The sequence below is a fragment of the Vidua macroura genome, chromosome 2 (assembly GCF_024509145.1).
Source record: "Vidua macroura isolate BioBank_ID:100142 chromosome 2, ASM2450914v1, whole genome shotgun sequence".
Lineage (NCBI taxonomy): Eukaryota > Metazoa > Chordata > Aves > Passeriformes > Viduidae > Vidua > Vidua macroura.
In genome coordinates this window covers 15,164,525-15,190,601 of record NC_071572.1, presented here as the reverse complement: position 1 = coordinate 15,190,601, position 26,077 = coordinate 15,164,525, and the positions used below count along the sequence as shown (strand labels likewise).

At 38.4% G+C, this 26,077-nt stretch overlaps 1 protein-coding gene across 6 annotated transcripts in view; it reads right to left on the bottom strand.

Moving 5' to 3' along the window:
• BCLAF3 (BCLAF1 and THRAP3 family member 3) overlaps positions 1–26,077 on the bottom strand; it is a 33,805-nt gene that overhangs the window by 5,658 nt on the left and 2,070 nt on the right. For 3 of the 6 annotated variants that reach the window (XM_053970866.1, XM_053970865.1, XM_053970867.1), the window contains exons 2-11: positions 19,565–19,636; positions 17,024–17,602; positions 16,015–16,680; positions 13,530–13,708; positions 12,720–12,834; positions 12,455–12,518; positions 11,481–11,599; positions 9,607–9,721; positions 5,534–5,629; positions 1,013–1,168 (exon numbers count right to left, since the gene is read on the bottom strand). In XM_053970866.1, coding sequence (XP_053826841.1) covers positions 1,013–1,168; positions 5,534–5,629; positions 9,607–9,721; positions 11,481–11,599; positions 12,455–12,518; positions 12,720–12,834; positions 13,530–13,708; positions 16,015–16,680; positions 17,024–17,602; positions 19,565–19,605 — 2,130 coding nt within the window. In that variant the 5' untranslated portion in view covers positions 19,606–19,636. The remainder of the gene's footprint in view (positions 1–1,012; positions 1,169–5,533; positions 5,630–9,606; positions 9,722–11,480; positions 11,600–12,454; positions 12,519–12,719; positions 12,835–13,529; positions 13,709–16,014; positions 16,681–17,023; positions 17,603–19,564; positions 19,637–26,077) is intronic. The other 3 variants (XM_053970869.1, XM_053970868.1, XM_053970870.1) reach the window with 3 other exon arrangements.

Below are 26,077 nucleotides of genomic sequence, written 5' to 3'. Positions count from 1 at the left end.
TAAGTGATCTCTTTACCTTGTTTCAAGTGCTAGGTCTTCTGATGGTTGGGGTTTTTTTGATAGTTTGTTTGGTGGTTTTTTTGTTTTGGTTTGTTTTCTTAAGGGGTGTGTTTCCTTAAGGGGTTTTGGGGGGTTTTCCTTCTGCCCACTGGGCTGTACACTTGAGGAATTTTGCAAACAGCCGTAAGAACCTGTGCTTTAAGGCGCTTCTGTGCTCCAAGAGCTAAACTCTAATCCAACTACAAATGCTTATTTATTCACGTGTATTTACTTGGAGCTGGATGGACACAGAGTTACAAAACAAAAACTCAGAGCACAGAACTGCAAGGGGCTGTCTAGGTCATATAATCCAATTCCCTGATGTCACAAGTAACTTCATACTACTTTGATCAATTCTAATAAAGGATTTAGTACATTTTAACTACCGATTCTCACAAAAACTGCAACATTTTATATGGTTCAAAAATTCTTCTGCAGTTCAAGATTATTTTTGGCCCATACACTCTGCAAGTCAAAGTTTAAGCTTATCAAACCATTTTACACATGACATTATATTGTGCAGGAAGTTTTGTTCAGAGCAGTAACCCAGTAAATACTTTAAAGCACATAATTATGGTAACATAACAAAAAGGAGAAGCACACAGATGTATTAAAAATTATTAATATCCTTCTCTTAGATTAAACAGGACAGAATATTTTGTTCCACAAAGGGACAATTTCTGGTCCTGTCAGTAGGAAGAGAGATCAGCTGAGTTCGAGGAAAAAATACTGAAACAGAAGCAACCACAGAATTTCAGAGGGCAGCTTTGATTTGCAGTTACACAAAGCAAGTTTCAGCAAGTTTCCATAGAATAAACAGGGAGGAAACAGGAGTGCACAGTCAAGTACAAAGAGCCAATATCCCGGAAAATCCCATCCAAGTCATTCCATGGAGATTTAAAAATCGAAATGGATCTTACAAATATGCATATTTTACAAATGGGTTAGTGAAAAATAAATTAATCCAACTTACCTTTTCTTTCCTCAAAAATCCATCTCTGAATTTATTAGTGGCAAATCCCCTTACACCAACAGAACGTAACCGCTGGTACTTAGCCTGAATATATAAACCCTTCTGCACTAAGCCTGATTTATAATGGGATTGCAAACGGCCATCTGCAAAGTTGCTCTGTAAGGGTGGGGAAAGGAAAAAAAAAAAAGTGTGCAAAATGAGGGCACCAAAACTCAAAAGTTGGTATTTGCAGCTATACAGATGTAAAACTTCCAGTACTCAATGACAGAAGCATGCATTTGCAAGTGCAGACCCTCTTCCTTTACGTCCGTGTATTATTCCTCAGACCACAAGGCTCAAAGAACTGATGTATTGCATTTGCTGCTTAAAACATCTGAAATTATCTTCCTTGTAGAAAAAAAATATTGTACAACATTTTAACATTTTTTTCAACCGTTAATGAGGCATACTACATCAACAAAAAACTTTCAGACAACACTTCACTGCCACTACCAAATTCAATGATGCCAAGCCTGCAGCAGGCACACATGGAGTCTAAAGTGTCACAGTAACACAAGTCAGTACATGTTTTCCCTAGAGCTTTAATGTCTGACAGTCTGAACACACGGGCATTTTCTATGCCTTTGATACCTCCACAGTGGAAAACTGCAAACCAACCTAGTGTGGGACTAGGAGCAGAGGCCACAGAGGTATCAGAAGACTTAAAGGTGAAAGGCATTATAAAAACAGAAAGGATACAGCAAGATCAACACTGATCACAGCAGCTAAAGTTTGAAAAATATTTTCATTCCTAGGCACTCAGATCTCCAATAAAATAGGCAGTAAAAATCTTTAGAGTAATAAAAACCTTATTTGTCATAATTTTCCATAGTTTTCCAACACTGTCATTTTAAGTTTTCCAACAGTCACTCCAAATTTAAACAATTGGTTTTCATCTAAAACCAGTGAAAACATTCTGGCCATATAAATTCTTCTCATCTTTTACAAACACCTTTGAAGGGTAGGGAAAAAAAAAACCAAAATATCTCACAGAAATAGCCCTTCTTGAGCATAACAAAACTTCTTTGGTGAAATGTCTCCTTTTGACAGAGTAAGGATCACATTAAAAAAAAATCACATGCTCTGAGGTTGCAATAACTTTAGTACCACTTTTTCCACTGTGCTTTCCACTGTGTGGCTGGTGAACAATAAAGAAAGAACTGTACAGAACAGTTGTTTCTTTATGCAAATGCAGAAGTTCTGTTATTTCACAAATAATTTTACCCAGCTACTTTGCAGGAGACAAGTGAGAATCTGGCCCCATCATTCCCCCAGGGTTACTCTGATGGAGGACACTTGCAAGAGCCCATTCAATGCCCACCGCTTTCCTGGAGAGTATCAAAGTGCAGGCACAAAGAACTTCCTTGCACTAGGTTGTATTACATGGGTATATGCCTGTCACAGGGAAAACTGAAGGGCACTTTTAATGCTGGATTAATGCCCTGAACACAGCATTAGAAGTTCCCATTTCCCCACTCCTGCTATGGTTCCCTTGACTTCAGTGACTAGAAATGAGGCCTTGGTGGTCTGCCACTGCAATTGTATGACAATAAACAAAGGACTAGAACAAGCAAAGGATGGGCAAAAGGTTCAAGGTATTGAAAATTGCCTTACAAACAGCTTAGACATTTCAACTCACGCATCTACATGTTCTGTAAGCGGGGAGGGAAGGACACAGCAGTAATAGTAATGTAGAACAGCATCAGTTGTAGACAAAGCTAACAGATTATACATGCATTTGGCAAATAGGCACCTCAGTCACACACAGCTTATAGCAAAACAAGATAATCTAAATTATGTGGGAAAACATCATTAACTTCTGGTCTGGAAATAAGAAAAGAGTCTGCTGAAGTGACATCCAGGTTTACATTGGGACTGTTTTATAAATAAGGCTAGTGACAATCCCTAGGAGCTTGAAGCTCTAAAATAAGGGTATATGAGCAAATCTGTATGGCTGCACTGAGTGTGGAAGGGATGGAGTTAATTTTCTTCACAGCAGTATGCATGGTGCTGAGTTTTGGATTTGTGACTAAAACTGCACTGGTAACACACCAGTTTTGGCTATTGCCCAGCAGTACCTGCACAGCAGCAACACTTTCTCTTTCCTTACTCTGCTGCTTAGCAAGGACCAGGGTGGGCAAGAAGCTGGGAGGGGACACAGCCATGACAGGTGGCCCAAGCTGAGCACAGGGATGTTATACACCATATGATCCCCTATGCAATAGAAATTGAGGGAAGGGGGTCTTGGAGCAGGGAGCCATTGCTTGGGGACCAGCTGGGCATCAGTCACCTTGAGACAGATGGTAAGTGACTGCCTTTGCATCACTTTTTTCTTCACTGCTTAAAACTGTCTTCATCTCAACTCATGAGTTCTCTCACTTTTGCTCTCCATATTTTCCATCCCATCCTCCTGGGAGAGGAAGGGAGCTGAGTGGAGGGTGGCAGCAGCTGTGTGGTGCTATACTGCTGGCAGAGGTGAACCCACCATAGCCAATAATACACTGAACTTTTTTTAAGCAGTGAACACAGTTTAGTTTTAAAGATCAGCTTGCATTTACTTGCTTAAAGGCTGACTTAGTGATTCATGATAAAGGGTCATTACAAAAAAGACCTTTTAAATTTTTTAAGACTTCCCCAGATCGGTTATAAAGTATTTTAGAACAGCAGTTTTTTCTTTTCCCAAAAAGTCTAACATAGTGCAGACCATATGTTTTTTTTTTTAAATACTCTTGAGTAGTTATCACTTTTTGCTTATTTAATTTAAATGCCCCTATTTTATGTATCAAGAAAAAATTGTGTGGGGCTTGATTTTTCTGGGAGGTGGGGAGAGAGGAAGACAGAGAATGGAATTCTATATGGGGGTTTTTGTGAGGTTTTTGTTTCTTTGTATGTTGTTGTTCTTTTAAATAATTAGCCAACAAAGTCCTGAGTGTAGAAGATAGTCAAGTCACTTCTATTTCACCATCAGCACAGCAAGAAAACTCTGTTGTGCAAAAGGAATTGAAACGTAAAAATTTAAAGAAATTAAGTCAAATCAACATCACTGTTTCCATGGCAATGATAAAAGTGCTATACACATAAGCAAACTGCAATACAAGTGCATATGCCATTTTCCCTATAAATATTAAAGCATCATGGGACAGATCACTGGGTACTGCAATATTCATATATACGTGAGGTGTCAACTTAAATGGACGCTTTCCTGCTTGTAGAATCAGCAAAACGGCAGAATGATGTAAATGAAAGGAGCATCAACCACCAACACTGCCCCAGGGATCCAGCAACCAGTGCTAGATCCCTCCATCACCTGGAGGCTGACAATACAGAGGGGATACAGAATAACAAGCTACGATCTTTTTAGGTGTTGAAATAGTTGTATCAGGCTTTGAACACTCTGAACTTTGTAACTTAGAAAAAGACTTTCTCCAGCAGAATAAAGACAGCAGGTTTTGTTGGTGTTAGCTTAGCTATCTACAGTTGGCTGGCAAAGCACACCTAAATTGGAGAAAGTCTTTTTATCCAACAGCTGTTATGTTTGGGGTGAGGGTGGCGGGGGGAAGAAGGGGGAGAAAAAACCCACAACCCACATCTATACTTCCCCACCTTTCAAAGTTTAATCCAAAAATGACTGCTAATTAGCCATTAAAACTGTACTTCACTATCTACAAAACAGAAAAGGTGACTATCTATTCTGCGTATTACTTTACTCTTAAGAATGCATGTTAAAAACGTAGGGACAATTTCAAGGTAGAAAATTAGTATAAGTTCTTTTAGATTTGATTTATACTTTGCTCACATCAACAACTCTAACTGGACTCACGCAGAGCATGCCACTGTCAGCAGAAAAGGAAATGTTTTGTTTTTCTGCTGAACCCAGGATACATTTTACAATTAAAAGGCATTAGTTGGCCACTGCTCTACCTGAAAAAGAAGCAGAGTTGCCCATCTCTTTACCCTCTTGAGGCCCCAAGAATAAAACCTCACTTCTTCCAATTATTTTTTAATGCATAGCTACCAGTACGCAGGGTATTCACAAGACATTATTTCCCCAGAAATCCCTACATGAATGGGTTAATGAAATAAGAGTAATACAGTTTTGAAAGTAACACAACTCATGTCTTCCAGTCTTTAGAAAAAGCTTAGGCTTCTGTCACGTGAAGGAAAAAAGCTCAGCAGCTTGGGTTTTGGATAGATGAGTTTTCTAGTCATTGTGCAATTCCTGCATTTCTTATTCCTGACTCTGCAGTAACCTATTTATTTCAACTGCCTGCATACAACACTGGATAACCCTGCTCAATCCACTGCCAGCCCTCTCACCTAATAAAAGCTAAACCTCCCATTATTCCAACAGAAACAATTAGGCTTTGATAACACTATTTTTCATGGCATTTAATACCTTCAAAAGCGTGTCTCCTGTTACAAAATTCAACAGGTTCAACCACCATTTTATATAACAAACATCTTATAAAAGCTGATCTGTACCTTAAAGTGCCTTCTGAGGGGTCCTGCATTTTCAAGGTGTCCTCTAATACATCTGTGGGGGTAAGTGTCACTTGATTTTGAAGCATAGTAAGAATTCTAGTAGGAAAAGAGTTATAGCTTCAGGTTATTAAATTATTCAAGAAAAAAATATAAATTGTTCAGGTTATACTAACAAATATTGCGACACATTCAGTCTTGTAGTGTTTGACACAATGACACTCTTTGAAGGAACAGGAGTAACAGGAGCATTGGGCCTGCAGTCCAGGCTGGCTGAAGGGACAGCAGAGCCCACAGAAGCTAAAGATGATACAGACCATCCTCCTGGAATGTCATCCTCTTGGAGAGATCTAAGCAGCTGACAACACAGCTAAGGTTCTCCATCCCTCCCTCCCCTCCCAGAACAGATGCCTCGACTTGCATGCATCAAGTAGAGCAGAGAGGCTGCTACAGCAGTCAGGGCTTGCATCAGGAACAAGGGCAACAGGATTGTTTCTCCGGACCTCCTGGCTAGCACATGGCCATCACCCCCTCAAGTGTAGCACAGACACACCTCCACAGCAAGCAAACAAGGTGTAGCACATTGAGGTCCTTAGAAAATGCTACTTTTAACTCCTTATTTCAAGGGAGCATTTGAGAACTGCCTGCCACACAAGCACAATTTCCAAAGTAAGTCACACAGACAACTAGTATTGAAATTGTAGTGTAAACACACTGAACAGCTCCAATCAAATAGCTGTGGCTGCCTAAAACAGAGCACTCCCTCAGCCACTGACCTACCTGCACATTTTGGCTCTTTTCCAACTTTCCCTGAGACAGCTACTTCTAGAGGATGTCATTCTCGTCCACCATTGCATATGACTACCAATATTTACAGAGCATTGGCATATACTTGCACCTACGACATTGAAGTCCTCTATGCAGACAGAATGAACATGTTAATGAACTCTAAGCAATTAAATAAATTTGTTTGTTTATGGTCCATTCTTGAATAATCACAGAAGCATTCCAATGCTGTTGAACTCTGTTTTCATTAAGGAAATTTTATCAGCTTGAAATACATTTTAAAAAGAACCTAAAAAGATAACTCTCCTGAATTATTTAATATATACTAACCTTTAATAATAAATGCAAATGCATGCTTTGCTGTTCCCAGAATTTCTGTCCTCTAACAAACTACCAAACCTTTCTGGTAAAACTGTTAATAATGGTGAGGGGAGAGAGGGGGCTATGAATATAATGGAATTATGTTAGAATCCAAGATAACTTTTAACTAGGATTTAAGTTGGCTTTCTTTTTTTTTTTTAGACTATGTTATTGCCTACAAGTCAACTATTCAGCTTCTTACAATGCCTTGACAAGAAAGGATTCAGAGAACAAAAAGAGAAGAAGAAAAATTTTATGAGGCGAGATCAAAATGGCTTTTCCAAGAAAAAGCTAGGAACTTCCCAGTTCCCTTCTTATTCTAAGAAAATAAAGACTCTCCACAAAATCAAATTAACTTTCTACATACAAGACAATTAAATCAGGAAGCTCTTAGCTGAAGTACACTGTTCCTTTAAGCTGGGAATCCAGCAAGATGAAAAAAAAATAGAAAAATTCCCCATTATAGTTCAAAATAAACCTCTAGGAATTAAAATAAAACTTGCCTTAATTAACTCTGGATACAGCCCTCCCCATCCCCACCTTCCTTAAGACTAAAGTATATTCACAGAAATATTAACATTGGAACTACTTGATACAAAGGTACAGCAAACCACTTTTTAAGAACTTCTTAAACCAGAGGCTTCAAAAGAAAACAATGGAAAACATAAAAAGAGTAAAACGAAAAGAAAAAAGGAAGGAGGGGGAATACACATGTATACTTGTTCTGATTTTCTACTTCACTCTAGCTAGCCTCCTTTTGTCAGTAGGGTACAAGGCTAAATGGACAAATCTTACAATCAAGATACACAATTGTACCTTTCAGGCCTAAGTTTTTCTCAAGTTTAAGCTCAACCCCCAATTACTGAATATTAACATCACAAATAGAGTATTTTGATTATTTAACTAGAGTTTTTGATTTTTCTACTTGTCTGCAAACCAGCTTCTGTAAGGCTGACCATGAAGAGCCATTCTTTCTTTAGGATGTCTTGCATTTTTAATACCTATGCTTTCACACCCACTGTTGTTTCAAAGGAATTACTCCTTACTGCAGTGCAAGACTTCCTAAAAGCTGCATGTTTGCAGCTCATTATTAAATATGAAAATGCAATCTTCCTGAATCTTCATCACATTTAGAAATAACTCAGTGTCTTTTTCAAATCAACCTCCTTTTTATTTGTAATTACAGTATTACTGTGTTGGGTAGACCTTGGCTGCATATCAGGTACCCACTAAGCAGCTCTATCATTCACCTCATCAGCAGGGCTGAGAAAAAGGCAGTTTAATAAAGCAAAAGCAAAGACTGCTCATAAAAGCAAAGGAAAACATAAGATTTCTTCTCTACTTCCCACCAGCAGGCGATATCCAGCCACTTCCCAGGAAGCCAGGTTTCAGCGCACAGTGGCTGCTCCCGAAGACAAATGTCACAATAACCAATTACATCCCACACTCTTCTTCCTTCCTTTGAGCTTTTATTATTATTATTTCCTTTCTCTTGGCTGAGCAGATGAGGTCATATGGTCAGTTTGGATCAGCTGTCCTGCCTATGTCCCCTCTCAAGACCTTGCCCACACCCAGCCTTCAGGGTGTGGGGTGGAAAGTGGAAGAGGCACCTCTGCCGCTGTGGAGCCCTGCCCAGCAGCAGCCAAACACTGAGGTGCTACCAGCACCTTTCTGGCCACCAATGCAAAGCACAGCACTGTGAGGGCTGCTATGGGAAAGTGAACTCCAGCTCAGCCAGATCCAGTGCAGTTACTTAATGAGCCATTGCTATTTGCTTTGGGAGACTTGAATCTTAGCCTTGAGTAAGTTACGTTTTTTACCATTAAAAACTTGTGTTCCTTTACACTGAAGGAGGCATTTTGTATCTGCAAAGCAGATACATTTGAGAGCTGACTACATAAAGTTACTTTTGATGGACCTCAGAAGTTACATGGGCTCCTGGAACCCTCTCCACAGGATAATAAAAGAATGACAACTTATGTTAGTCTTCTCCTTCTTTTGCAGCCATCAGAAAAAAAAAAAAAAAAAAAAAAAAAAAAAAAAAAAAAAAAAAAAAAAAAAAAAAAAAAAAGTGGTTTAGAATTATACTGCACACATTAAAAAAGCTTTCCTGGTCTCACCAATTCCCCAGGTTATACAAGCACAAACACCTGAAATTGATTACAATTCTTTAGAAGAAACTTTCCACAGGAGACAAATTTATTTCTACTGGACCTAATATTATTGTCTTGCTTGCTTCAGTATTGAAGTACACTGCAGAAAGATAGCCTAAAGAATAATTGTCCAAAACTAGGTTTCATAAATGCAATATTTAAGAGATGTGATATTCCATTGTTTAACATTTCATCCTCAGGAACATTTTTCAGGTGTTTCTTGTTATTTCTGTGATTTGCTCCTCATTTTTATTTAAAATAAGTGCTTTTCAGAACTTCTATCATAATGAAGAGAAAAGAAACACTGTTTCAGTAACAATAACACCTACACAAGATTCAGGCCTTCCCTTCCTACCACTGACAGCTAGAATGCAGGAGAGTATTCTTTTTCTCAAACTACTTAACATTAGCTCAGATTATGTGCTCAATAACAAGGCCTTCTATTTTATCATTCAGGTAATTACACCATTATGTGGAAGAAATGTGATATTAGACACAAACTTTTATGAAAAGCAAAGAAGTGGTATCAAAGTGGTTTTAGTTCAGATGTATTAATCTCTGCTTCAAAAAATACCCGAGGAACTACTCTTGCACTAGAACTGTGAAATTATGAGTGGTTTTATAGTTGAGCACAGACAGAAGATAAAAAATCCTCAGTCAAAATTTAAAAGGGCAAGACATCACAGATTGTTAAATTTACTTCAGCACAGACAATGCAACAAAACATGAATTATACATCAACAGTGCAGGAGCTACTATTTCTAGATTTAGGCTTACCAGATGAGGTCTCCCAATAAATTTCCTGAAAGGTGGCTTAATGAACCTCATAGGCTTTTGGAAACCATCAACTTGAGATGTTTGTAACTTTGAAAGACTGCAGCTTTGCTGGCTCCTGATGTGTGAGAGAGAGAGTGAGAACAATTAATATCTAAAGCCACATCATATCAACACCCTGTGTTTTAAACTAGCTTATTCTAACATCTGTACCACAAATGCAAAGTGACAGCTTATAAGTTAGTTTTCTTAGGACAATCAACAAATTCGTAGTCCAAGCTCAAACCGCACAGAATTCCATAGCAATCTGTATTCTCCTACCAAGGGCAAAGGAGCAGGGACACTGGCCCGAGAACTCCCGGCTCTGGAGCCAGCCAGGCTCCCCCGGCTCAGCCCTGCCGGCGGTCCCTGCTGCCCTCCGCTGGTGGAAACGCTTTCTGCGCCCGCGCCCCTTCACACCCAACTGCCGGTGCGAGCTGCACAGAACCTGCCCTCCCATGACATCCCCGATCCCACAGAAGCCCTAGACAGACACCTGCATCCTCCAGTCTCATTCTCAGCAAGCAGCTGATTCTGGCTTTGGGCTTTTGCTTGCTTGTTTTTATGGTTTTGGTTATTCTGTTGGGTTTTTTGTTTGTTTTGTTTTTTTTTTTTTCCCAAGAATATTGCTAATGCAGATGTATCCACAAACTTCTAAAACAAACATTTACCATGAAAAGTAACCACCAGAACTCAGAATTTGTATTTTACAAAACACACAGAAACAGTTTTCATAGCTGCAAAACAAGTTAAGGAAAAAAACAGCAGCACGCTTGATAAGCTCAGAGGAACAGCCAGTACCTCATGTGAGCTATTAAGGCCTCTCAACCTCAAGAAAATTCTACATATCATTCATGCCATTACTGCCCTCAGCCCACATTCCCCTGACAGGGGAACCCCTGACAACAAACTCCAGGACAGCCATACCTAGTAGGGAAATTTACACTTCTCACAAAAGATAAGCAGGACAGTAACTGGGGAAGTGTGCTGGGGGAAATGAAGCGATTCCAGGGATTTTTTCCTCCACTTGTTAACTTTTTTTGTTTCAAGAATGTCAAATACAAGAAATTTCTTCTATAGCTTCATAAGTCTGTTCTTCGTGTGCCTGCTCTTTGTTCATTTTAAATGCAGTCCATAATGGCAGCTAATGGCAATATACACATTTGGAAAAACAATCTCCACAAGAAACTATGGGCTACTGTGTGGATATGTTATACTACACTCTGGAAGTTCATCAATCAACATTTCAGCTAGCAGTTTCTCTCTCTAATCAACTGACCTCACAACATCAAAAGTGGTACAGGATGACTGAGGTTAGCAAACACCTTTGGGGCAAAATCCTCTAACAAACCTGTTGGAGGAATCCATGGGAGTAAAATGCTATTCCAAAAATCTAAGTTTTCAAATTCTCCAACAATCAGAAAAATTCCAATTATTTGCTGATATTCCACATTACCAAACCAGTAGGGCAACAAACCAATATATTCATCCTAGAATGCTTTTACAAAACTGCAAAATACCATGAGAATGTTGTTACATGGCATATTGAGGAGTTTAAAAAAATCTTAAACTTTTTCAAACTAACTCTGTCCTCTCTTCTCATTCAGTGCTACAGTTTGTGCTTGCTTTTCATTTTTACCCACTGCAGTTTAACCTCTTTCAAGGTAACACCTAATTAGAGAGGAGTAGCTTGCAACTGGATTTCAGCCCCAGTCAAACTTATAAGGCCTAACTGTGGAAAATAATCGCTACAAATGTGAATGTAACTGTGGAAGGGCCCTAAAATGAACACATAAGGGAACTATAGGCTTGGGCCAACAAGATTATTTGCTCATTACCTTGGAGTTACACCATCTACATGAAACACTCTCTCATCTTCATTCTTCAATCTCTCTTTTCTTCTCCTTTCTATATCATACCGTAGATCATTTGGATCTTCTAACACTCTTACAACGTTCTAGTTAAAAGGAAGGGTTGAAGCCATGTTAGCTGCTAAGAACTGAACACCAACCTGATTCTGTCCTTCAGGAGCAGCACCCTGTACATAACCTGTTAACATAGTTCACCTATCTCTACATAGAACAGGTTCACATCAACCCAAAGATCCAAAGTCTAAAGCAATAAGAAGTGGTCCTAAGCAATCATCCTTTCTTGCCCCATCTGCCTTTTTACAAGTTTCCCTACAAGAGTGAAGAGAGCACTGGAATTCTGCATGGATTTGCCAAGGCAGAAATATTCACATAAGTTTCAATAAATCTTAAGAAGTTCTACTATCCTTAATCAAGTAGAATCTCCATGTACCTGTACTATAGAAAAGGAAGGGTAACTTAAATCATAGCAAGCAGAGCTTTAAAGGGGAAGACAGAAAATATTATGACTCCAGATGAAATAATGGGATAAAACAGCATTCTGAGGAATTATGTGAATTTTGAGTCATTGTAACATTAGGGTACAAGAAACATTAAGGATTTCTGTAACCTTAGAGGAAAAGCAAGACCACACATCAGTCAGGAACTCAGTATTTACATTATTTATAAACAGACAGAGGCTCAAGCAGCAGGAATAATCACACTCCAGCTACTCAGGAGAACACATCTGCATTTTACTGCTCAGTGAACACAGTACACTTGCATCACTGTGGTATCTGTAAATATGCTCGGGTGTGCATTTTTTCAAAATGCTCAGAATTACTGCTGGGCTTCACAGCATGAAAAATTATGTCCCAACAGCAAGGGGAAAACATTGCTTACATGTATAATATATCTATAATAATAACTGACTGCTTGACAAAAAAGTTAAGCAATCAAGATACCTGGGGAGATTCAGATGGCACAGTTCGTTTGTTCTGAAGTTCTGCTAGAGACATGTCAATCCTCCTGGAATACAAAAATACTGCATAAAAACAAATCCCATCACTATAAAAGCAAAAGCATTCTTGACCAGGCTACCAGCATTCCAGAACATGTTCAAGATACAGGCAGGTAAAAATAATGAATAAGAACTTCACACTGTGTAAAGTCTACTGAAGATAAATTACCTTAATGTAAATAAATTAAGACAAAAACTTCAACAATTACCTGTGAATTTCTGGATCCAGATGCATTTTCACTTCATTTGTATTTGCACTTGATTTATCCTGAATTTTTGAGAACCGTTCATGTAGAGTTATGTCAGAAGAAGCAAAATAATTTGCTGTGAAGAGATATTAAATACAAGAATGTTATTTGTAGCATTTGAAATGCACAGTGGGAAAATCTATCTTTTAAAATATTAACTCTTAAGGATACCATGACAACTCTATTGAAATGAAATTTCAAACTATTTCCACTTGTAGTTTAATATCCACAAATGAAAGATTAGGCCAGCCCAACTTAGACAACCTTATTTGGTAAGATTAAACTCAATTGTCAGCTCTACCATGGTAGTACTTAAATTACTTGAATCTATATATAAAGTTCAACACTGAACATGATGCAGCTGCCTAAACACTAATCTGAAAATGTAAAGGAACTATATATAACTAGAGAGATGTAATTACAGCAAAGCTCCCTTATTCCTGTCATGTTTTCTAAACAAGCAGGTTACTCACCCATACTAGCATAAAATCATTTTGATATTTAATCTCCACAATAATGCCTCAGTTACGACCTGAGACCTTCCTGCAGTCATCCTCCAACCAACTACTTTAAATCCTCAACCTACATTTTCCTTAAACAATACAAAAGGAAGCCAAAATACAAACAAAGCCAATGGCAAACACCCGAGACTTACAGGGACCTCATATCTAAACCAGCAGCTTTCAGTTTAGCAATCTACATTTGCAATATATAATGTATATATATAATATATATATAAACACATATATATAGTCCAAATATTACAGCCACCTTTAACTTGATGAATAATTGTGATTATTTCCTGAGTAAATTCTTTTGATGGGTCGTTTTCAATGTTTTGTGTTACAGATTCCATGTGCTCAAATACTGGATGAAAATTCTCTTTTTTTCTGCCAACAGCAACCAGATCATGGGACATCTGTCTCTCTGTAGTGTGACTAGAAGCAGTCCTAGAATAAAAAAAATGTATAGTTTATTTTAAAGCAAGTATCTAAATCTGAAAACTTAAAATAGACAAGTAGAACAAAACAAATTAAGAAGTTCATTTTAGGAATAAATGGGATTAAAAGCCAAAATCTCATTTTATTCCTTTTTTAATTATAAAACTTGCAAGGCCACAAGGAAGAAAATCTATATTAAAATACAAAGAGATAATTTCACTCTTAGGAATTTTTGCTTCTGTGAAGTATGCAATACAAAATTTGTGAATTTTAAACTTAATTCAAAGATTATTTTTAAATTTAATTCTAGATTATCAAATTTAGATAAAATTAAGATCTTGATAGACTTCTTTAGAATAATTCTGAAAGGCAGTTATGCCTGTGTCTTGTTTATATATAAGGAGCTACCAGGCAATTTTCAAGAACAGTTCAGAGATAAGAAAAAGTCTCACATCTTTAGGAACCGAATCATCACTTCAGCTTAGTGAAACAGCAGTGAAACAGCTTCAGTAGCAGTGTGTGAACTCAAGAACGTGCTCACCATCTTTTTGTAAATTTTTACTCATTCTAAATAAGTTTACACCCCAAATGGTTGCACTGCTGCTCAAAAATTATTTTGACAAGAAAGCCAACACTTCAACAACCATACTGTTCTTGCAACAAGGAAAATGCTTGTCATTCTAAAATATAAATTAAGGACTCTAAGAGCTCAGGTAAAATATTTTAGGATGAAGACTTTCAGTCATTCATTCTGCAAAGTGATTATGTGCCTGGCCACATTGTATCAGAAGTCTACAAGACTAGAATTCCATACAAAAATTGTATCAAAAATAGCCTCTAACAGATGCCAGAAATAATCTGTTTTCCCCTAGAAAACTCGGAATAAAAACATGCAAGAAGGAATCCAAGCAACCTCAGGTTTAGATATTTAAATCATCTACCTGCTCCCCAGGTTTATAAAGAAACTATTCTTAGCTGAGTCATTTCAAGTCAAGTGTTTCTTAAATGCCTAAAGTAATATGAATATTCCAGGTCATCAGCTTCTGTAAAATTAGTGTTCTTATCTTTGAAAAAATAAAGTATTTAACACTTCTGGCTGCAGAAGCAAACCATCCATACATTAAATTAGCTGTAATCAATGCAGTAGTTTCTTTGGTCTGCAAACAACTACCATGTCCTTTGCGCACGACCTTCAAAAACAGCAGCAAGAGGCTCCTAGATAGAGGAATCATCCTATGGGTTTGCAACAATTTTCCTTACGTTATCATTCAGGAAGTCAAATCCTCATCCTAGCCCAACTGGGTAATGGGCATTACTCCATCTCCCTTTCCTCAGTCTTTAATATCAGCCCCTTATGTGCAGTAACTTGTTGTTGTAACTCTCCATTGTATTACATATTTTTTAAATAGTGCAAAGAGAAGAAAATTTATATAGATGTTCTATCTGGGACAAGAGGCAAAATTCCTTTAAAATAAAGACTGATCATTTTGGAAAGGAAGGTAATCTTTTCTAAAAGCCATTACTACCAATATAAGATATTCCAGCCTGCAACAGCAAGCCAACAAACCAGAAAACCCCACAAGAATCTATCAAAACCAAGCTGCTTACTCTCTACCGGGTATTTATCGTCTAAAATTTTATACTACTGCCACTTTTTCTTCCATTGCAGCCAGCACTGGGAATGCTAAATGCAAACACAAATATTACACAGAAGACATTTGTAAGCAGACTCTACTGCTTTTTAGTTCCGATGGCTCAACAGGTTGCCACTTAGTTGTAACAATAAATGACAACCCAGAGATCTCTTGTTTTTGGCAGTTTTACTGAACTTGAAATCTTGAACATTTGAATATGTGCTTGAGATTTATGAATTTAAAGGTTAGCTGATTTTTAGAAAAAAGAAGGGAAGACAGCTTAAAAAACTGCCATCATATTTCAGATGAAAGCACAGGAACAGGCTTATCTGCATTTGGGTTTTGGTTTTTTGTTTTTAAATAAAAATAACATATTGACTTATCATAACCAACTTCTAACTACAGGTTTGTTATCAGGCATATCTATCTACTCTTTCCACTTCCTACATCTCCATAAAATATTGTTTTTTGTTGGTTGGTTCTATTTGTTTATTTTAATAGAGGTTTAATAGTTAACTTTAACAGTTAACAGAGAGGAAAGTTACCATTTTAGAAGAAATAAAACTAAAAAGGTACAATTATAGTTTGTCCTGGTTACCTCCTAAAGAAACCATGCTTCCCTCCAATATTTATAAACTGTAAAGAGACAGGAAGAAAGCAGAGGTGAAAGAAAACCAATACCTGTACTTGGTCACCATTTTCTTCATATCCACTTTGACTGTGAGATGCTCTCTCATACAGTTGGCATCTGACATTTTCACATCTGAAACAGTATGACTTGCATCACGCTGGCAATTGGAAGAATCTACGTTTTTCCTCAATTCCCCGTCCTTCCTCACTCTTTCATTCAGTTTGTTTTTAAAAGACCTCAGCTCAACATCTGTTTTGGAAGAGTTAACACAAGCATTGCAGCCCTTCTTTGAACTGCATTTAACAGGTTCTTCAGCGTGCCGTTCTTCAGTCCGCCTCGCTCTGCCCCCACTGAAGTAATCTAGCTCCTTGCTGTTCCGGGTGCCCTTGGAAGAGCCGTACTTCTGCTCTTCCTGCTTCACGTACTTCTGAACTCTGTCCTCTGGAAAAGGCTTCTCCCCATCCAGATGCCTGCGCCGTTTGTGACTGTACTCATAGGCTATCTTTGTGACAGACCCCCCCAAGTACTCCCTCTCAGCCGAGCGGTGGGACTGCGCACCCGCGTATCTTTGCTCCTCCTTTTCTTGGCAGGGTGGAAAAGAACGTTCTTGCTTCCACTTGGAATTTCTTGCTACATCTCCACCGTCATACCTCTCCATTTCCTTAGCCCTTTTAGACGCGTGCCCATATTCTCTGTAATCGTGATCTTCAGGATACCTGTGTTGACATAAAGCAATTTACACTTGCACTAGAGAAGAAAGTGAGAACTTATATGTGCAGAATGTTGGACAGCAGAATGCGTGGCAAGTTAACCCATAATCCCTCACGCCAAGGTACAGATGTGCAGGGGCTCTTAAGAGGGAAATATTATCCTTTCATACTCTAGCCAGCAATATGATTTACTTAAAAGACAAATACTTCACTACTACCAGTCGCCCATAATTAAACTACAAAGTGGCCAACGTGTTTCAAGGTGGATATCTTCAACTATAATGAAAATAGACTTTCACTTGAGGCTTTACACCACAATACCCAGGGTTTAATTATTTTATTCCTATACCTCTTCTGTAAAGAGCTCCTTGTCGTAAATTCATCAGAAACTCTTCTGGGTGACTGACCATACTTCTCTTCATGTAACCTCTGGTGCCTCAAGTCATCTTCATGCCATTTTCTTTCAAGTTTGCATGAAGCCCCTAATGGTCTATGAAAAGGTTTCATTCCTTTTTCATTTCCAGTGACTTTGTAGTGATCAAACATGTATCTGTCCTCCATTTTGTGCTGGTAAAATGGACGATCATGCTCTTTATAAGGTATTTCCGAGTATTTTGGTGGTAACTGGCATCTCCTATTGCTTTCAGTCCTTTCAGATGAATGTGTTCTGTAGGGCTTATGACTGTAAGCATCTTCCATGGGAATTCTTTTCAAGGTTGGTGAAGGTGACCTACGTTCATATATTCTCTGGTGGTTATTTCCATGAGGTGCAAACCTGGAATTGCCTTGTCCATACTTTTCATCTTCTGTTCTCCAAGGCATAGACTTTTTTGGGTCCTTACGAAAGCTTTTATATTCACAGTCATAATTAATATGAGCATGCCTCTGCCTATGGTACTCTGGAGTCCTAAAAGCTGGAGATAAGGACCTAAAGCAAAAATAAAATCCACTTTGAGCAGTTCCATAAAATGAAATCAATTTCTTAATGAGAATATCTATTTCCTGAGGAAGTAGAGTTTAGTACATAATTTTAATCAGCTTGTAAAAAAATTAACACCAAGATATCGAAGTGGCATTTTTCTGGCTGAGGACCAGGCTTACTTTTACTCTGTTGAAAGTTTTCATAGTAAAAATACCCACTTGAAATTGCAGTAAGTCAATCATTTTTGTCTCTTTGAAGTGTATTATTTAAAACTAAAAATAATTTCATATACATGAAGTTTCCACTACACTGAGAACAACTGCTATACATATTTTCACACTTCTCAAGCATACCCTTTCTTTTTCAGTGCAAAGAGAAAAAAGGGAAGGAAAAAAGAAGCGTATAAAGAAATTTAAAAGGGGAGGAAAACCTTTTCACATTTTCTTTGCATGCCAAAACAACCTTCAAAACTGAAGGACTGAAACATTTACAAAATATATTTAAATTGTCATACAGGTAGGTTTTTTCCTGAAGAAAAAAACAAGTTTGAGAAAGATGCTTTGGCCTTTTGGATAATTGTATGTACATGTTCACACATGTATACACACACACTTCCACACTCACTACAGCTTTTGCAATTAAAGATTCAATTGCATCACTCAGCTCTGCATTTTCACCTACAGTTACAAAAACAAGGGCAACCTGTTAGGAATTGTTAGCCAAAATCTCCTTAAAATAAAGAAAAGACAGCACAGGCCACTAACGAGAACCAGAAATACTCCCAGACGTAACAGTTCTGCTTGTATTCAAGTATTCACTGCACACTCTTTACATGCTCTTTAATAAAAAAACATTAGAAAACAAGTTGAAATAAGCCACTTCCTTTGTGCATGTATTGCAAATTAACAGTTTGGAACAACTATTTACTCCATTTCTGCAAATGAGTTCAAACTCAGAACCACAGATATTCCTAAAAATAATGGCTGACTTCCAACAGCACCTATGCTGCAGCTGCTGCCCCACATTGGTCTGGTTAGGGCTTGCATTTTAATGAGAGCTGGGGCTGCCCTTGCTCAAATGACATTCACAGATATCAATCTAGTATGGACATAGGTAGATTTCTCTTTTTAAAACCAAAGGAAACAAATAAAGAACCCCACACATTTTTCTGAGTTATCCAAACTCCCTTGGTCCTAGTCATCACAACTTAAGTCTGTTTTGAAGATATATCCAAAACCAGCAGTAACTTCACATTCTCAAAAGCTTCCAATTGTATTCCACCCTCCTGGTTTTAGCACCTCAAATTTGCACTGCAAGTCTTAAAAATGAGGCAGGTAACTCCCAGCATGAAGTAAGCTGGATGTTATTCTGGTGACAAACGTCAAAGACACGCGCTACTAGGCTAATGTCCAAGGAGAAGGGCAATGACTCCCATATTTCCACATGTTTTCACTCTGTGTTATGCTGCAAGGCATGTCTAACTGTGCTAAAGATCAGTTTACAAATCAGCCCCAAACTTCAGAAAGTCCAAGGTGTTTGAACTAGGAAGTTTAAAAAAAAAACACAAACTAAAACTATTTTTTAACAGTTCCTCCCTGTAGGCCAAGAAGCAAAACAAAAGTGAATTACAGACATTCAGTGCACAAGGTGGTGCTTGAGTAAAAACGACTTTAACTAGTTTGGAGCTTGGATTTTGTGCTTAAGGATAGTTGTAAATCCCAGAATACAAAAGGTGAACAAGGTCCTTGGCAGACTGCAAAAACCGAACACTTAAGAGAAATTGTAATAAAATCATGAGTTGGGAAAAAAATTACAGGTGTTCAACCGTACAGTAAACTACAGATTACAAAACACACTTTACAAATTACAATTCTGCATGCCATTTTCTTTCTTTAATGCAGGTTTTAGGTCCTAATTATAAATCCTTACACAGAGCTACATTTCAGAACACAAGCTGTAGATATTTACCTTGGTTTCCATCGTGGTGATCTTGATCTAGATCTTGTCATCTTCTCTCATGTGTTTATCAGTTTCTTGAAGCTGTAAAAATGATATGATTTACTAGTCTGATTACAAATTGCAACAGGAAGTTTTTTCAACAAGTATAGTACTAGAAGCTTCAAAGTTAGGGTGAGGTATATTTTTAGGATGTTTTACTTAAAAGGTAAACCTCTAATACCAAGTTTAAGGCAACCACCCTTTTTTTCCTCTAGTTGCTGATCTTAAAACGCAGTATTTTTTTATAAAGATTTAAATATTTGATCATTGCTCCATTATTCTCTCTATTTTGTAATGCTGTCTATTCAACCTGCTGTTAAATGCTAATGAGCTCACAAGCAAGCTGCAGCAATGAAAAACATGTTAGTATGTGTTGAATGCTATAGATGATAGAGGGGACAGACAGCTTTAAAAATAAAGTTCAAAAAGGAAAATGTTTTTGCATCAAGTTATTTCCTAAGCTTCAAATATACTGAACTTCAAATTTGTCATATACACCAAAATTTTTACATGGTTGGAGACTTTTTGTAAGCTTTAACTACTCCATCAAATCTTAATCTGCTAGGTCATCACATACTCCATCCAAATCAAACCAGGTACAAAAGATCACTTTTTTTCATTGTTGTACTTCACCTGTTAATAACCTACTAACTAGACACACACCAAATATACAATGACAAAGTGCTGCTCCTGACTCCTGAAGGTAGCTCCCAGCAGCCCTTCTCATAAAAGCTATGAAAGAATGAAAAAAAGCCCCTAGGAACTTCAGAAAAAAAGTGATGAAAGTATATGCAAACTCACCAGTAATCTACTGGTGAATAGGAATTAAATGATTGTTCGTTATTTAGCAAACACAAAGGATTAAAGCAGAATTAAATTATTGGGTAACTGGTTAAAAACTGAAGTTTGGACCACATAACCATGCCTACAGCTTTTAGTTACCACAAAATGCTTTAAAGGCCAGAAATGCAAAACCAGATCTATCAACAGCTCTAAAGTTAATAAACAACCAACCATTTGAAACTGAAAGGATACACCCAGGTCAATGCCAATTTATATATGCTATGGTATTTTCTGTAACTATTTGTTCAAGCACTCAGGGAGACAGAAAACTAGTCTGAGCTAGCAAAGTATGGTCTTTTTGACACTCCCAGTGCTCAGATAATTCCTTTAACTAAATCTTTTGCCTAATGAACTAAAATTGAAAAGGGAGAAAAACATGCAAGCTTTAAGGCACTACCTGAAGTAGTGTGCACCCACATGCCTGACCCAGCGCCTCACACTCCTCAGTCAAACTGGTTGCTCAAACAAACTATCACTCCTCACTATACTTGACTTTTTGGTATGATTACCTCGTGGCCGAAACAGTAGTATCTTAAGAATATCCAGCATATTTCTGCTGCCTACCCCACAGGCAGGTATTAGACAAGCCACCTCCTAAACTAGAAACTGCTAATTAAGTTGCACTGTAAGCTAACCAGACACTTAGTTGCAAGATGTAGCAATAGCTTAGTTCTGAAGAAGAACCTCTGTAACTTATTTTTTTGCTCCACAATCAATCTTTTTATGTAACAAAACACAAGGTTGTAATTGTTGCAAGGGATAGTGAAGCAAAAAGAATCCAACCCCAAAGTACCCCAAGGACAAGATAAAGCATTTGTTCTGTGAACTCTCAAATATGAAGTTATCACTGCCTCTTATAGCCTAAAGACATATGTCTGAGGACTGCATAGCATGAATTAACTTCAGGCCCTTTGCTTACTTGAAGTCATACTAGCCAAAGTTAGATATGATGCTCTAATGCCACTATTCATTATTTTTCAAAGAAAAACAATATTGTGATCAAAACAGTTTCCTATATTTCATCCATAAAAACACATCTTACAAAACAATATTTCAGAAACATAAAACAAAAAAACAAACAAACAAACAAAAAAAAACAAAAACAAAAAAAAAAAAACAAAACAAAACAAAACAAAAAAAAAAACCAACAACACAGTCCCTGGGTAACACATTTCAAAATGTGGTACATGTCCAACAGGCGTCAAAGATTCATTACTACTAGTTTACTTCTGGTAAAGTTTTAGAAGTGACAGTGGTTTACATGCTGATCGAATTCTTTCTTCCTACCTTCCTTTCAGTTCTGAACTTTATTCCTAATTTTCAAATGGGTATGTAAACACCAAAAAGACAAAAGTACCATTAAACTCCACCCAACTATCCGTAGAGAACTTGATCTGCCAGACTGATAAAGCTAGAAACTGAGCATACATAACGACCAATTCCTTATTCTTTCCGAGACTGGCTAAACAATCATACCTAAAAGCGTGAGAAAGACTGTGACAGCACATTCTAGATCTTGCCTTAGGATAAGGAGGACTGCTGTAATTTCCAATGATGACATTCCTTTTGTTTAGTGGAAAGAAGTGCTCATCTAACGCACCTCCTAAAAATGACCCACGCAGTGCGATTTCCTCACAGAGGAACACACCATATGAAGGCAGCAGACACTCCCCCCCAGTAAGACTCCCAGTGTTAACATCAGAATTGCAAATCAATCTATACAGAATTTGTAAACATTGCTAAATCCAGGTTTAAGTCACCTCAGCTAGACCAACAATATGGTTCCATACCAAAAGCAAGTTTTTTGTAGGATGGTATCCGGTAGCAAGCCTGCCTGTAGCAGAATTACTTGAATCAAGCGAAGGCCCTACAGTTTCCAAGTAAGGCATCCAGGTGCTTCTGAAAAGACAGGTCACAATGGAGCAGAGGTGCCAGGACCTGGCTGCTCTGGGCTCTGAATTTCTCCAAGATGTTCTGCTGTACTTTGGGAGACACTGTCACTATGAAGACATGAAGTGTGGGAATGCATGAAATAGAAGTCTCTCTGAGTCCCTCGGAGAGAGAAAGGAATGCAGGGATTGAATTGGAACCTTTAGAGAAACTGAAATATATTAAGCCACACAGACACGAAGTAGGAGTGTAAGTTTTAGTTTTAAGTATGTAGAAATATATCTTAAGTGCCTTAAGAGACTGTGTTAGCTAGTAAAAAGCTCTAAAGCCTAGTTTAAAGTTCAGTAGTGATACCTTTCACAAAATTAACTTAGCTCCAGACATAATGAAAACATAGCAGAACATTGCTTACATTTCTAGACAGAACAGATAGAACTACATGTGTAGGTTTTGTGTAAGAACTGACACTACTTTTTCACATTAGAATTAAGCTCAGATAGGTGCAGGAAGAATGTTTTAGAATCATGTTTTTAGCTGATTGGATGATTTATGAATAAAATCCCCCTGTATTAGGGTGCAAAAAAAAGTGTGGTAGTAGCTTCTGCTAGCTGCTACTGCTTCTGCTTAGAACATGGGGACTCTATGCCAGAAAGCTTTTAGCACAGACTTTAATACTCTGAACTCTTCGCCTTCAAGGCTGATGTATTCCTGCAATAAACAACTTTACAACAACCAACAACTGTCCCTGTCTCTTTAAAGACCCAAGACCCATGCATAACTTGACAATGAAGAACTATTTTTTTAACTAAGCAGCATTATTAGGTTCAGAGTGCTGCTTGTGTTTGTTACATTACAATAAGTGACTCATTGGAAGAGTTATCAGTAACTGTGCTTAGATAGTTTTTAAATATTAATGGGACTCCCACCTTTTATTTTCTTTCCCTTGACTTTTGGAACTGGAATCAGACAACTTCCCTCTTGGGAGAAATGGCCTCAAGCCTGCTACCAGCTCTCCTTTAATTCCACCCTTGGGATATTAGTGTTTTGAAAAGTACAAAATTCATTTACAAACCTGAAAGGAGTATCTTGAGACAAGTAAATCAAAAATGACCAGAAATTGTATGGGATATGCCAACTTGAACACATGTTCTTCCAGAAAGGCTGTAGATTTTTCACAACTTGCTCTCCTGAACAGAACAATCTATCTCTTGACTTTCGCCAGCATGAAATACGAAATCACAAATGACTGCAATCATCTAGCTGCACAGAAGGGAACTGGAGCGCTTTCTAATGCAAAGAGCCCAAAATTAGCAAGCCCCAAACAGCCAAAATCCTGCAGGTAAGAGCACAGACTGAGTCGAAGCAGTTTACTCCTCTGGAAGTAAGTTGAAGCAGTTTACATGTAAGCTTTACATGACTTCTTGGTGCCTTCCATCATCTCATGGAATAGATCATGGAAGAAACCCTATTCAGGATACACAAAGGGCAAACCAATACTAATAGTGCTCATCACTGGGGAGCTGCTCCTCAATGCCTTTCACCTACAGTGAAAGAGATGTCATCCCCCACCCCTTTTGGAGGGATTGCCTGACCACCACCACAAACCTTTCAGAGGAGAGAGGGACAAGCAGGTTTCATAGGCTGGGTCCCATGGCTGACAAGAAGACTGACACTTGCTGTAAAAACTACCCACATCACTACTCTCTTTCTCATTTTACCCAACAAAGATAAGAAGCAGCTCCAAGCCTTTCACTGACTGCCTTCTAGGTGGAGATCAACTGGAAGCTGCAAGAGACACACCAAAGTCTGTATTGCTGCAGTGTCTGTCAAGAAAGAAAAAACAGGAATTGAGACTCTCAATACCAGGACAACTATGTATTTGACACAAATACAACCAAATGAAAAGCTCAGCTGCAATCCAGACTTCAAGTTGGGTTTTTTGTTGTTTTTTTTTTTTTTTTTAGGTCTGCAATACAGAAAGTCATTTACACCATCGTTAAATGAAAAGTATAGAATTGGCAACTTCTCCACTGTGTAGGTTATAAGAGCTGATTGAAAGGCTGTCCCATGCAGTGCCCACTCCACCCACTATCCAAGCAGAACACAAGCCTGGCATGTTCTTGCCCATTCATCTTTGAGGCAAATCTTATCACCTCCAACACCAAATCCTCAGGAAGAAGTATAAAAACAGAGAAACATCTTGCAGCAAACTAGTCTCAATATTTCTGAACCTGCAACAGGATTCCTGTAGTCAATGCTTCCTAGACAGGCTTCAGTAGCATCTCCACTGTTAGCTCTGCCAGCACATGGAGGTGACTCCCATCTCAAGGCACACCACCTCAGGGAAGGACATGTGTAACAGCTTTGAAAGCTATGAGCTAGAAAAGCTAAGTCAAGTTTAAGTCAAGGGCACACACCCAGCTGAGACAAATGAAACTTGGCTGAGGGATTTCTCAACCATTCCCTTTTTCCGAAAACACAGCCCGTAACAGATCAATGCAAATGACTGAGAGCCAAATTTCCTTCCTCAGTTCTCTCACAGGTCTCTGATATTCAACAATGACTCTTTATGATTACAGACACCTTCTCCTGAGCTTTTATCACTCTTGGAGCACCTTCCACCTCTCCACAGAGGTTTAGAATCTCCACAATATTTTGTGGCGGGTCTGAGGCGACTGCAGTCTCATAGCCAATATCACCATCAGCCATCCTCACCACCATCTCATCAGGGAGATAATCCTTTATATCCCCCCCTCCACTTTTCATGCCATGCTATATTTAAGAAATTTCCAGATCTGGTCCATAGCACCTCTCCAGGCAGCTGTGGCAGAAAAGCTGGGAATGGGAATGGAGGGCAGCAATGGCAGGAGGCAGCACCACACTCCTGCTGAATTTATCACTCCTCAAGGAGAGCAGCTCCGATGCTCCAGTTTCTCTGATGAGAGACTGGGCCTCCACAGCAGCAGAAGCACCCCTTCAGCCTACCAAAACCACATGCACTGTGGCTTTAGAAGTTGTCCTCCTGCTCAGCTTTATCCTTGTTCTTCGGCACAAGCTGGGGAAGGCAGGCTTTACACAGGTTGTATCCCAACGCCAAGGACTGTTAACAGCCAGCCAGGGCCTCACACTAGTGAGTAGCTGTGCCAGGCAGGGGCAGCATGTGGGGATCGCTCTCCTCTGCTTGCTGCACAAATAGACCGAGATAAAAAAATGATTGTTCCCCCTTACACTCACAGTAGGATGAAGACTTACTACAGAAAGTACAGGCCTAGCTCAAGCATACAGAATTTTTTGGTGAACCACCCAACAAATTCTAATTGCTTGAAACACATAGAAAATATTCCCCTGTGACTACATATTTGAGCAAATGAATAAAAATAACTGAGTAAGTCTACAGAGCATATAACATTTCAGTGAGTTCTCATTTAAAATCGACCCATTTAATTACACTAATTAGCAGGCAATGCCTCACCTTTGCAAAAGAACAGATTAGAATGCCAACTTGGAAAGACTGAGCAGGATAAAAACCTATCACATAATAAATAAGGTATTTCACTCTCAAACTACTTTTTTTACACAAAGAAAACCCAACCCATAAATATATTAGTGAGCCATTTTATAATGCGTTGAATTAGAGGCCTTTAACACCTGTTCAGTACAGAACTTCAAATGTTACAGCACCATACCCAGTTTCTAAGCAGACACCAGAAGCATGTTAAATCTGCTTGTGTCAGTGCTAGAGATAGACCG